The sequence below is a fragment of the Herpailurus yagouaroundi genome, unplaced genomic scaffold (assembly GCF_014898765.1).
Source record: "Herpailurus yagouaroundi ecotype Mexico unplaced genomic scaffold, PumYag 185, whole genome shotgun sequence".
NCBI lineage: Eukaryota > Metazoa > Chordata > Mammalia > Carnivora > Felidae > Herpailurus > Herpailurus yagouaroundi.
Genome location: NW_024412416.1, coordinates 4027612 through 4041145, shown reverse-complemented (window position 1 = coordinate 4041145; position 13534 = coordinate 4027612). Strand labels below are relative to the sequence as shown.

The 13534-nt window shown below is 51.3% G+C and overlaps 1 protein-coding gene and 1 long non-coding RNA gene across 7 annotated transcripts in view; both read right to left on the bottom strand.

Moving 5' to 3' along the window:
• Positions 1 to 4064, bottom strand: part of HOMER2 (homer scaffold protein 2) — a 106752-nt gene extending 102688 nt beyond the window's left edge. For both annotated transcript variants that reach the window (XM_040493526.1, XM_040493527.1), the window contains exon 1: positions 3955 to 4064. In XM_040493526.1, coding sequence (XP_040349460.1) covers positions 3955 to 4049 — 95 coding nt within the window. In that variant the 5' untranslated portion in view covers positions 4050 to 4064. The remainder of the gene's footprint in view (positions 1 to 3954) is intronic.
• Positions 4065 to 10792: 6728 nt separating this feature from the next.
• LOC121042324 (uncharacterized) overlaps positions 10793 to 13534 on the bottom strand; it is a 6034-nt gene continuing 3292 nt past the window's right edge. For 2 of the 5 annotated variants that reach the window (XR_005796113.1, XR_005796112.1), the window contains 3 exons: positions 13164 to 13304; positions 11375 to 11628; positions 10793 to 10840 (listed from right to left, as the gene is read on the bottom strand). This is a non-coding gene — a long non-coding RNA (uncharacterized LOC121042324). Of the gene's footprint in view, positions 10841 to 10938; positions 11095 to 11374; positions 11629 to 12662; positions 13305 to 13534 lie in introns of those variants that run through there. The other 3 variants (XR_005796115.1, XR_005796114.1, XR_005796116.1) reach the window with 3 other exon arrangements.

The following is a 13534-nucleotide window of genomic DNA, read 5'->3' as shown; positions in this document are numbered from 1 at the left end:
GGGCGCGCCCCGGGCGCTCGGCGCAGTGCCCGCAGCGAGCATCCCGCCGGTCCGACCCAGAGCCCCGCTCGCAGCCGGAGGGACTTTGGGCCCACCCTGCGATTGCGGATGAGGGAACTGAGGCCGCGGGAGGGGAAGTGAGTTGCGCAAGGTCACGTATTCAGATCAGAGCTCAGATCTCCAGAATCAGAGATGGGCACGGCCACGCCCCTCCTGGAAGCCCACCTTGGCGTTGCCGTCCATTGCCAGGCTGGGTGGCTCAGGGTACCCGCTGCCATGAAATTCCGGAAAGCCAACGTGGCGGGGAGGATCCGGCACCTGCAGCAGGTGTTCTGGGCTCTTCCCAGCGTGAAGGTGGGACAGGGCTTCCAATTACAGTGTAATAGCTTTTAAGGAGGCTTAGTTAAGCTTGGTTTTATTCTTAGATTAAGGGAAATGGAGATGGCAAAAGAGGAGTTTAAAGACGAGCAGTCTCTTAATCCCCTTTCCACACATCGTGTCCTGATTCCCTACTAAAGGCTGGCACTGGGACTAAACTAACCTCCATCCCCCGAGGGCCTCCCACCAGATCATCTTCTGCTGAGAACACACTGCCCACATAAGCCTGCCATCTGAGGACAGCGGGGGGGTGGGGGTGGGGGGTGAGGGGGGAGTAAAGGAACAAGCATATGAAGTAGGGTCACCATCTCAAATCTACCCTCACCTCTTCTGGGACCACAACTTTACCTGCTAACTCCCCAAGTCTCCTCAGGGTGCACCCCACCCCCTGTAATTCATACTGTGGTCAGTAATTTTCTCAATCACAAATCTGATCATATCACTCTTAAAATCCTTCACTGGCTTCCTTTTCACTGTCCTTGGAATAAAGACCAAGACACTAAACATGCCTATAAGGCCCTGCCCCATTTTGCCTCTCCAGCCTTTTCTCTCTCATTATCCTTTCTGCCCTTAGCCAACTGGCCATCCTCCTTTCAGCCTCAGGACCTTTGCACATGCTATTACGGCCATCTGGGAAGATTTTCTCCTCTCCTGTGTCTGTCGCCTCTAGTCAATTCCTACTCATTCTTCAGATCTCAGTTAAACTGTCACTTCTCTGTGGAAACTTTACTTAATGCCCTAGACAAACTGAACACCCATCCTTTTTCTTTATTGCACTTATTATTTGTAACAAATATTTGTGAAATTATCAGTTTAATATCTGTTCTCCCAGGCACATCTGCAAACTCTATGAAGCCGTATCTTTTTGCTCATCGTTGTATCTCCAGTGCTCAGAGCTGTGCCTGAAAGTCCTCCGTGAATACCTGTTGAATGAATGAATTAGCATAAGCCAGGCCACAGACACACAAAATTTGCCAGAGTCTGCAAGCACAAGTGAGTCTGTTTAAAGCCAGGGCTGGTACTTGGTCTGGGAGGAAACGAATCTCTCACTCTATCCGGAGCTGAATTCCAAAGATGGGCTGGGGGGTGGGGGTGGGGGGTGGGATGAGGGGGATGGGGGTGGGGTTGCCCTCAGCAGCGTCAAAGGGAGAAGTCAGCATAGGGGAATGAATGGCAGAGGTCAGCTTAGCTGGGGTCGGAGTATCAGAAGACAGATTCACGGCGCGGTGGGGCCAAGCAGTCTCCCAAATCCTGAAGAAGACTTTCTTTTTGTTCCGCTGATGGGAAGGGCACACCCGCATTACCCCAGGGAGATGCAGTGAGGCAAGACAGGTGGGGCTGCTGAATCACTTGGGCTGCTTCCCACAGACAGTGGGAAGCAGGGCACTGCTGGAGGTGTGAGCCCACGTGAGGCTAAACACTCCATGAGTAGGGGCATCTGGGTGGCTCAGTTGGTTGAGGGTCCCACTCTTGAGCTCAGCTCAGGTCCTAATCTCAGTGTCATGAGTTCAAGCCCCGCATTGGGCATGGAACCTACTAAAATAAAATTAAAGATATAAATAAAGACCCCATGAGTAAAATGCCCATCTCTCTGGACAAAGGCACTCGCTACAGGGTGAGGGGCGGGGGGGAAGAGGAAACGTGTGGATCAGACAAGATCTGGAAACAGCTGCCCCTCCTTTCCACCAGCTTTGAGAGGCCACCCCGTGGGGACCTGCGAGGAGTGCCTTCCCCCCTCTCCTCCAGCCCCCAACTCCAGGCCCAGATTGGATGCTGCCTCTTGGGAACCTTCTGAGGTCCCCAGAGCCGTGTGTAAGCTTCCTGGGGTGGCCCCCAGCAGGAGCACTTTGTCATTGTGGGATCTGCCCGAGCGTGGGGCCCCTCAGGGTCCCTACCAGTGCCTCCTGCTTCATCAGAATCAATAGTCACCCCTTTTCTGTGAAAAATCTCCCAGCAACATGCTCTGTGCAGCCCCAGTTGTCGAGGAAAAGGATTGAGCAAGTCTCTTCGGCAAGAGGACTGATGTGAAGAAGGGGGGAGAGAGACTCCTTGCCGGCTGGAGGCTGAGACGAGGCCAGGAGACTCGAGTGTCCTTCCTTTTAGGCTGAGCATGAGGAGCCAGGGAGGGGGCATGAGACTCCAGCCCCAGGCAGAGGTGTGAGCCTTAGAGAGGAGAAGAGGGTCTAGGGCAGAAAACTGATGGCGGTTGAGGTTCCATTCTGCTCAGAGAACCAAGGACACCTACTGAACATGCACGAGCGAGGGAAGGTGCGGGGAAGCCAGCTGTGGAACGTGAGCCTTGGGAGAGTCAAAGGATCAGAGTCAGTGGATCCAGAGTTGGGAGTGGGCGGTGCGGAGATGCCCCCGGAAGTCTGGGAAACCAAACCTTGACCGGCACAGACTCGGGCACCTGGGACTCCCGCCAGTCCGTGTGGCAGCAGAGGCTTCCAGAATCTGACCACCCGGCACGGACAGTCCGTCCGAGAAGGTTTTGCACTCTCACCAGGGCAGATGAGACAACCGTGGGTGGCTCACCAGAGAGCTATAGGTGCAGAGGGCTGAGGAAGTAAGGAAACACACCCTTCCTCTGTGTTGCCTACACCCCCCCCCCCCCCGCCCCAAGCCTCCTTGGCAGAAAAGCACTTTGCACCCTCTGAGCCTGAGAGGGTGACGTTCCACGGCTCTGGCCTCCCGTCTGTCAGGTGCCAGCTCCTGGAGAGATGGCTGGCTGTGGTCTGGGGCAGGGAAAATACAAGATGTGCTAGAACGTGTTGGTGCACCAGGAAGTCAGGAAGGCTCAAAAAACAAAAGGATGGAGGCATGTTAGAGGGACACAGGAAAGAGCTTCTGATGGCCAGAGTTGGAACGATTTGAACAATAAAATAAAGGACCCTGTATAGGACTATAACGCAACATAAGAAACGAATATACACGAGTCCATATGTAAAGAAATTGTTCAATAAGTGGAAAAGAGGCAAATCCTCTGTACAGAAGAATTCCAAATAAGATGTGGAGATACTTCCCTTCCAAGAGGCAGAGTTCAACACCCCCCACTCCCCCACTCCCTGAGAGTAGGTCTTAGTGATTTGTCTCTAAAGAATAGAGTATGGGGGTGGGTGCCTGGGTGGCTCAGTCGGTTAAGTATCTGACTCTTGACTTCGACTCCTGTCATGATCTCAGTTTGTGAGTTGGAGCCCTGCGTCGGGGCTCTGGGCTGTCACCTGCTTGGGATTCGTTCTCTCTCCCTATCTCTCTGCTCCTCCCCTGTTCATGATCTCTCTCTCTCTCTCTCTCTCTCTCTGTCTCAAAATAGGTAAGTAAATTTTAAACAAATAGGAATAAAGTATGGACAGGGGAAAATGGTAACTTTACAGTGGAGAAACCACTTTCTTGACCAAGTGGTGCAGGTTAACATCACCAGTGATGAGCCACTCTGGTATCACGTGCCCTCTGACGGGGTGTTGAGGAGGCGTGTACTTCCCCTGTGTGATGTTTCTTCCCCTACACCCATCGCCCCAGTCGGATCATGAGAAACACGCCAGACAAATCCACAACGAGGAACATTCTACATAATACCTGACCAGTGCTCCTCCATCAAGGTCATGATAAACAAAGACTGAGAGACTGTCACAGAGCAGAGGAGACCCAGGAGACAAGACGACTGAATGCATACGAGATCCTAGATTCGGTCCCGGAAGAGAAAGAAGAAAAACTAAAATCTGGAGTTCGGTTACTGACAAGGCACTCGTCGGTTCCTCGTGGCACACGCCCCGTGGCGACGTAAGACCCTGACAACGGGGGACACTCAGGTGAGAGGCACCCAAGGACCTCGGCACTGTCTTTGCCGCTTTTCTGTAAATCTAAAACTGGTCCAGAATGAAAACGTTTATTGAAAAAGAAAGCAGCCCTGGGAGTCTCCCGTAGACCAAAGCCCGCGTGCCGTCTCGCCACCGGCCGTGCGTGAGAGGTGCGCAAGCAGAGCTCATAAAATGGAAACGCGACTTCTGTATATGTATGGAAGTTACACAGAACAATTCTTACCCCCTCACCTGCAAAGCGTTCACCGTTTTCCCTTCTGTTCTATTTTGAAAAGCAGCGCTGTTCACAACCGACCACGCTGATTTCAAAAACCTGCAATCTATATATATTTCTCTTTCAACAGCAAGATTAGGTTTACTGTGTACATGTATATGGTGCTATATATTGCTGATGCAGGGACCTCAAACATTTTGTTTTCTTCTGACCACGAAAGGTCAGCTCTTGACGTAGGAAACAAACGTTTCATTAAAGCCATTAGTTAAATGGATATCTGTCAGGTGTTACACAACCACTAGATTATGTTTGTGGAGACCATATAGTAACATAGAAAAACACGTATTCTGCAAATACTGATCACCTACCGTGTCTCTGATGCTGAGCTGGACATGAGGGAGAGAGTAAGTGCTCAGCCAAAGAGACACAGTCCTTCTGTCGCGGAACTAGAACATCGAGTGGAAGACATATGACAAATAATCACACAACATAAGCTGTGATCTGTGTGAATAAAAGAGTCCTAATTTAGGTTGAGAAGCGTGGGTAGGAATGGTCTCTTTGGAGGGGCACTGACCAGGGATGGCGTGGGAGCAAGAGGTCCCAGGCAGAGGAGTGTCAAAGGCACTGAGGTGGACAAGACCCAGGAAGTTCCCCGGAGCTGCAAGGTCAGTGTGGTTAGGATGGTGTGAGTTTCGTGAGGCACGAGATGAGCTGGGAGACGAGCACCGGGCACGGAGGCCTGGCTAAGGATTTGGGATTTGCCCAAATGCACTGGCAGGTGGGGAATGCTAGGATCCGGTTTACATTTGTTTTCTTTAATTTTTTTAAATGTTTATTTAGTTTTGAGAGACAGAGTGTGTGAGCAGGGGAGGGGCAGAGAGAGAGAGGGAGACACAGAATCCGAAGCAGGCTCCAGGCTCCGAACTGTCAGCACAGAGCCCGATGTGGGGCTCGAACTCACAAACCGTGAGATCATGACCTGAGCCGAAGTTGGACACTCAACCGACTGAGTCACCCAGGCGCCCCTGGTTTATATTATTTTAAACATTCCTCTGGTTACTGGGAGGAGAGATAAGAAGGGGGCAAGAGTAAAAATACGGAGACTGGTTAAGAGGCTCTCACACAAAGCCCAGACAAAAGGTCAGGGCAGAGGTGAAGGAAGGTGAGTTACAGATCAGACATGTATTTGGAGGTAGGCTCAGGAGGACTTGGTGAGGGACTGGGTGTAGATTTTGATATAAAGTTAAGTAGAGTAATCTATGTTCCCATACTCACTGTGTTGGGACTCTGGTTAGGCGAAAGCTATTTATTTGTGTGTAGGGAGAAGGCCTGGAGGTACAGAAAATGAAAAGTCTGGTTCACGGGGCAGCAGAAGGAATATGGGGTAAAAACACAACATCGGAGTCAGACAGACCCGGGCTGCGTCCCGGCTCTGCCGCTGACCATCTCTGTGCTGGTGGGCAAGCTCCAACCTCTCTGTTGACTCCCCTGTAAGGTGAGGAGACCTCACCAGATCTTAGCTTGCTCCCTGAATCTTCAGAATCAAGTCTTTTGAAAGCTTAAATGAGATACTACATGTAAAGTGCTTAGCTCAGCCCCTGGAATAGTACCTTCTTAATACATTGCAAGTACCATTATATTGACTAGCTATCATGGTGGAACCGGGGAGAAATTTTCATTCTTTATTGTCACTGAATTAATACTGCTATAGTGCTATTTATATAGTCAACACACTAAAATTTAGCATTGGTTTGGGGATTCTGAAACTGTATGGAAACAGCTCACGTGTTTCCTGCCCAGTAACACTTTGCAACCCTGTGTCCCAAACTCCCCATAGCTTCAGGATTCTTCTGCGGGGCACCTGAGGGTCACAGAAGACTACAGGCTATCTCTTTAAGATGACACCAGATGGACGTGGGACCACCAGGCCCGACCCTTGTTTCCAGTCGAGCCGAGGACCTGCCCTTAGGAAGGCGAGCTGGAACTGATTGCCAGCAGTCCCACCCAGGGCCCTCCTCAGTCGGTCCGTCCTAGCTGCTGCTGGGGGTTCTGAAAGCATTCATTCAATCACTGAACCTTAACTGAGCACCTATTCCAAGCCAGGCTGTGTCCTCAGACAACCTAATAAGCAAACTATAGTGTGACCGAGGTATAAATAAAGTTCATGAAATACGGACTTTGCCTGGCTTCAGCTTCAAAAGAGAGACATCACAGCTGGATCTTGAAGGATGTATGGGAGAGGAGGCCAGTTCCTGCAAATAGACCAGCACAAGAGCGTGACCCACATGGGGAATGACAGCAATGTCCATGTGGTTGGCTCAGTAGTGTGTGGTAGGAAGTGGCCAGGCATGAGAGGGAGGTTGGGACCACGCTGGGAAAGATCTTAGGGACACATTACGGAGTTTGAACTTGATTCTGAAGGCCGCGGGAAGCAAATCCAAGTTTTGGAGCATGGTCAGATTAGCATCTTAGATGCTCTGGCAGCAGCGGGGAGAATGGGCTAGAGAAGCAGAGATTAAGGGCAGAATTTTGTTAGGATCCAAGTTGGGCGGGTTCAGCCGAGGCTGGGGCAGGAGGGGAGGTGTGTGTATCGGCCTCCAGTAAGGGATAGGAGCCCGAAACGAGAGACCACGGAGCGCTTGCGGGTCTGGGCGGAGGGCCGGTCATCCAACAGCCCAACAGCCTTGAGGAGAGGCCGGACCTCCCTGGCTGCCTCCCAGCAGAGTTCAGCCACGAGAGGCACAGCTGGAAATGACCCGCTGGGCAGCCCAGCCAGCTGCAAGCGCCCCAGGGCTGTCCAGGCTGTGCTGCCTCGCTGCCAGGAGCGAGCACCCTGTCACCTTACTGTCCTTTGGGATGAATTCGCAAGTGAGTCTCCCCGTAAGAGTGATCTTCAAAAAAAAAGAAGAGAGTGGCCTTCAAGGGCGGGATCCCTCCCGGGTCTTCCTTGCTCTGACTGTGCTCTGTTCTTAGGTAAGCTCTCTTCCCAGCTCTGGTCCCACATGCATATATTCCAAGAAATTAGTAAATTCCCCAACAATTCAACCCATAGTCCCAGAATTGAGCTGCAAAAATTAAAAAAAAAAAAAAAAAAAAGAGTGGAAATATATGTTGCAAACTGGTCGTTCTCAACCTTGCCTGAAGATTACAATCACCTAGAGAGCCTTGACAAAAGGCCAACGCCAGTGCCCCACCTCCAGAGAGGAGGATTTAATCGGCCTGGGTGGTGCCCAGGCATCGGTAATCCTGTCAACTCCCCAGGTGATCCCACCGTGCAGCCAAGGCTGGGAACCACTGCTCTGAGCCTCAGGTGCCCGAAGAGGGCGTAGATACGTGGCACACAGAGCCCCGGGGTGCGGGAACTGGGTCACTGGTTGGGCTTTCTTGAGACTTAGGGCTCCGGAGGGGAACTAAGAAACCCAAGGAGTTTGTGGGGCTCAGCGCCTGCTCTGAGCACAGGACAGAAGGAATGAATCCCGAAGCCCACAGCTGCCCCGTGGAGCCCCTGACAGCCTGACGGGCGCCCGTTTGTACGTCCAGGAGAGCTGGGGTGGGCAGGCTCAGACAGGTGGGGCCAGCCTTCAGAGCCGACTCAACAAGACAGGGTGAGTTGAAAAGGTTTCTAACTGGAGACATCATGCAGATGGCGATGGCTCTCGAGGGCACATGGAAGCCCGGAGGGAGGCGGGCAGCAGAGAGGAGAGAGGGTCGGGGCAATTTTGGACCCGCTGAGAAGCAGGATGCTGCAGGCAGGGAACAAGGAAGGGGAACTCGAGAGCCGAACCCAGAGGACCCCAGGAGGAGCACACTGAGCCGGTGGGGCAGAGCTGGGGCTGAGGACGGCAGGTGGCATCACCAGGGGAGGGAGGGGAGCCTGGAGCCTGAAAGAGTGGCCCTGAGCACCCAGGGGGCCAGCTGTTCTAGATGTGGACCGACCCCCCCCCCCCACCTTTAGCTTGATTTAGCTGAGTCTAGTATCTTAAAATTCTTTTGCGGGGGGCACCTGGCTGGCTCCGTTGGTTAAGCACCCAGCTCTTGGTTGGGCTCAGGTCATGATCTCGTGATTTCAGCCCCACGTTGGGCTCCGTGCTGCCAGCGCGGAGCCTGCTTGGGATTCTCCCTCTTTCTCTCTCTGCTCCTTCCCCACTCACGCTTGCTGGCACTCGCTCTCTCAAATAAATAAATAAACTTAAAAAAAAAAACAAAAACCTTTCGGGGTGCCTGGGCTGCCCAGTTGGTTAAGCATCTGACTTCAGTTCAGGTCATGATCTCGCGGTTCGTGGGTTCGAGCCCTGTTCTGTGCTGGCAGCTCCGAGCCTGGAGCCTGCTTCAGATTCTGTGTCTCCCTCTCTCTCTGCCCCTCCACCGCTTGCACTCTCTCTCTTCCTCTCTCTCAAAAATAGATAAACCTTAAAAAAAAAAAACAAATATCTTAAGTTTTTTAAAAAAAGAAACGCTTTAGTAGAAAATGAAGAACAAAACAAAAACAAACAAAAAGCAAAATCCTACAAAATAGAAACGAGTGAGTTTTCAATCCATTTCAAGTGTAGCAAATAGATACCGAACGCCTACTACGCGCCAGACTAGCCACAGATGGCTCGGCTGGCATGGCAGCTTATCAGACACCCAGCCCCACTCCTAGTCCCCCCCCCCCACACCCCAGCCCCCTCGGGGAGGCCACAGCGGCCCTGGGTCCCAGCACCTCTGCCTCCAATAAAGCTCGGCTCACCCACCGGTTGTTCTAAGTGAGGCCCCCCTGCAAATCTGGGGTCCTCCTGGCAAGTAACACTGTTCCTGAAAGCCACCTGTTTCTCATCAGCTGCCCGGCGGGTTTTGGCTCTGGGTTCCAGCCCTTGCCTGGGCTGGGCTCCCCAGCGGGAGCTGGCTTCTATGCCAGGCCCCACCTCCGGCTCTTTCCCATGCGGCTCAGGGCAGAGAAGTATGAGCCGGCAGTTGGTGCAGAGATGAGTGAGAACCCCTCTTCTGGCCATTTCTAACCATCTCTCCAACAGCTCAGCCCCCGGAGGCGGCGGGGGGGGGGGGGGGTCCCAGCGTTTCCTTCCCCTAAGTCAGCGTTGTAATACCAAAGAGCAGAAAATCCCTTCCAATCAAGACCATGCCTCTCTACTCACTAGAAGCAAGAAGTGTCAGGGTCATTCCTCACTCTGTCACTCACCGCAAACATGTCCCTCACCCAGCCTGGGGGGGGGGGGTGGTGTGCGGGCTGCCTCCTCACAGACGCTCCCCTTTAAAAGTTTGCCTTCTATTCCCTGTGACCTCTTTCACCTGTGCTGTCCCCCAGGATCGTGATTCCTTCAAAACCAGCACGAAAGCTGCCTGAGTGTTTGGCTTTCTTCACTCAAGTATCCCTTTAAATCCACTTCTGTACATTTGCTGGTTTATTGCTTTGTAAATGCCTTTTTTGGTGGCTCTTGGGTATATGGTCTCTTGAACAGGTTGGGGCTTTTTTTTTTTTTTTACCCCCGAATTGTGGCAAATATATGTAACATAACATCTGTTTTAATCACGTTTAGGTCTACAGCTTCGGTGAAATTAAGTACATCCACAAGGTCGTACAACCATCACCACTATCCATCTCCAGAACTTTTCTGTTACTCCAAATCCAAACAAGTTTCTCGATGCCCGGCGAGTAGGGACATGTTTAATTGACTTATTCCTCATTCTACATATGTGTTCTATAAATACTCTTGGCTGACTAGAACAGACAAGAGGTTTAATATAAAAGGCCCCAAACAGGCACCAATAGCTTATCAAATCATCTTTTCTAAAAATGTTTTTAATGTTTTATTTATTCCTGTGAGAGAGAGAGAGACAGAGCACGAGCAGAGGAGGGGCAGAGAGAGAGGGAGACACAGAATCCGAAGCAGGCTCCAGGTTCTGAGCTGTCAGCACGAAGCCCGATGCAGGGCTTGAACTCACGAACTGTGGGATCATGACCTGAGCTGAAGTCACGTGCTTAACTGACTGAGCCACCCAGGTGCCCCAAACCACCTCTTCCAAAATTACTTCTTGGGACACCTGGATGGCTCAGTCGATTAAGTGTCCGACTCTTGTTTCAACTCAGGTCATGGTCTCGAGGTTTGTGAGTTTGAGTCCCACAATGGGCTCTGAGCTAACAACATGGAGCCTGCTTGGGATTCTCTGTCCCCCCTCCCCCACCTCTATGCCCCTCCCCGGCTTGCTCTCTGTCTCATAAATAAATTTAAAACAATTTTTTTAATAAATATGGGCGCCTGGGTGGTTCAGTCGATTAAGCATCCAACTTCAGCTCAGGTCATGATCTTGCAGTTTGTGAGTTCGAGCCCCGCGTCGGGCTCTGTGCTGACAGCTGGGAGCCTGGAGTCTGCTTGGGATTCTGGGTCTCCTCCTCTCTCTGCCCCTCCCCTGCTCATGCTCTGTCTCTCTCTGTCTCTCAATAATAAATTAACGTTAAAAAAAATTTTTTTTTAATTTTAATAAGTGAAATTACTTCTTACTAAGACAAGAAGGGGAAGACTGACTCCCAAAGAGGTAGAAAACATACAGAAGTTTATTCTAGATGAATCCCTACATTAAGCTATGACCTGGCCCTGGCCAACGGTCTATGTGTCCAAGACCTCCGAAGAAGATGAGGAGGAGGAGGAAAGAGCCTGTCCTCTCTTCTGAGACAGCCAACAAAAGCACCTGGAGAGATGGACAAGCCCATTATTCCTGAGACTCCTTGAACAAAGAAAAGAGTGTTTCCCCAAACTTGGCTCATCACAGAGATCACTCAGAGCATCCATTAAAGAGATCGAATCAGTACTTCTGGGGTGGGGTCTGGGAATCTGCATAGTTAATAGTGCCTGGCATGATTCTTATGAAAGACAAATTTGGGAAGAATGAACTAGAATGTTCCACCAGCAAGGTGGGGCCAGCCTAGCCGCCTGGGGCTGTGAAGGTAAAGGCTCCCAGCCAGACTTACTTTATGCTCCCAAGAGCTATTCAGAGCTGTAGGCTGCTTTCCAGAACCTTCCCAAGGCTGCTAGTCCCCAAGACTCCCGTGGGCCTGGTGCTTCTAAACGCTCGGGCCTTCCTCTTCCGACATCCTATACGCAGGGCCCATACGCCGCCTCTCATTTCTTCCTCTGTGCCGAGGCCTTGCACGATCCCAAGCTCTGGCAGCTCCGTCCTCTGGCTTGGTTCCCCATAGTTGAGGGAGGACAGTGAGACCTAGTCCTAATTTAGAACAAAAGAGCCAGGTGGTCAGGCCAGGTGTTAATTAGGGGCTGACCACAGACAGCTGGTGACATCACAGTCCACCTTTAGCTCCAGCTGGGTCATCGCACGGAAAGAAGTCGGAAAGCTCGTATCTACCAAATCTGAGGTCAGTGTTTACAGAGGGGGACATTGGACACCGACCATATCGTCACAGCTGAAATTTCACCTCGGGGCCCTCCTGACACACGCCCGCCGGACCAAGCCTGGGAGGCTCCTTCACATTGGAGTGGCTCCGGTGGGCCTCCTGGCCCACGAGCATCACAGAGACAGGACCACCCTCTCCCACAACCACTCCTGGGTACAGTGAGTCAGAGCGGGTTAGGGCACAACAGGCTAGAAATTCAGAGGTGTCTTCCTGTTAATGAAGCCCAGAAGGTTTTGTTTTCATTACAACAAATTTTCCCTCTCTCTCTGCCCCTCTGCTGCCCACTCATAAATGAATAAATGTTAAAAAAAAAAAAAAACCGAAAACAAAGAAGTTACAAGGAAGCTATGTCAGAAATTTTGTGTTTATCTTCACTCCAGAAAGTTTACACAAAGCGGTGTTTCCGTGGAACGTCAACAGGTGTGATGCAGGAAAGGTTTCCGTGCTCCACAGGTTTGGACTAAACTGAGTGAAATAGATTTCTTTACTAGTCCTTTTTTTTTTTTTTAAAGGAAGCTTTAATATGTCTGTATAGACAGGAAACTCCCAAGATGTAAATGCAACGGACTGTATTTTCTAAATAAAATTGATTTATTAACAATGAACCCTTAAGGAAGTTTTCCAGAGGCCACGTTTTGGCAAATGCTGAAGTAGAAGATGCTATTACCCAGGGCCAAGGTGACTTATAAGAAACAAGCCCTTGCTATTTTGTTTGTTCTCTGGTGAATACCTCCTCCCTCTGTTGTATCCCTCTCTGTAACCACAAAATTCACTTCTTGGGGTTAAGCAATAGAGCACAGTAAAGTGAGTGGGCTGTCTGGGGTCTTACCTGGGCTTCCCCACTTACCAGCCTTAGGCGTGTTAACTAACTTCCTTATGCCTCAACTTTGCCGTCTGTAAAATGGGCAGCACTGGTACCTTCTCTTGAAGGTGGTGGTGAGGAACAGACAAAGCCTGAGCTATTACTGTCAAGCCACAGAGCCAGTCTCCTGAGGGGAGATCCCCTTGCCCACTTCTGGGCTCGATGGTCCCGCAGATAAACTAGCGGTCACTTTGGAAGGTGCGGCACACCAGGACGGAGGGGCAAACGCAAGGGTGAGAATTAACTGAAGAGGAGTTGTAGCTAAAAACCCAGAGCATCTGAGACGCAATACGGACGTACAGGCCAGGACCACAGGGCCTGGGATGGGAGGGGAAGGATCCCTAAAATGTGCAAAAAGAGGAAAAGAATCAAGTCAACCTTGAGACAGGGCATATAGAAATATGTACTTACACGGGTCAATACATGCATTATAAACACACACAAAAAGAGAAAAAACGTAGAGGAGACAAAAGAAAAGTGTCAAACCTCAAAATGTCTTTTAGGACGGCACCAGCTGTACCCATCACCCCGCTTTTAGGAGGCTGATGACCTGGACAGCTCTCTGGCCACACAGGGGGGTGAAGGTCACTGAGGAGTCACAGGGGGACAGGGCCATCCAGAGTGGCACTAAGCAAAGACAGGGAAATATGGAGATAGAGTAGCTCGCCCCCAACCGGGCCCTTACCCACAATTCACTTGCCCCCCCCAACCCCCAGCCCTTACCCACAACTCACTTGCCCCCTTTCTCCAACCCCGGTCCTTACCCACAATTCACTTGCCCCCCCTCCAACCCCGGCCCTTACCCACAATTCACTTGCCACCACCCCCCTCCGCCCCCACCGCAGCCCTTACCCACA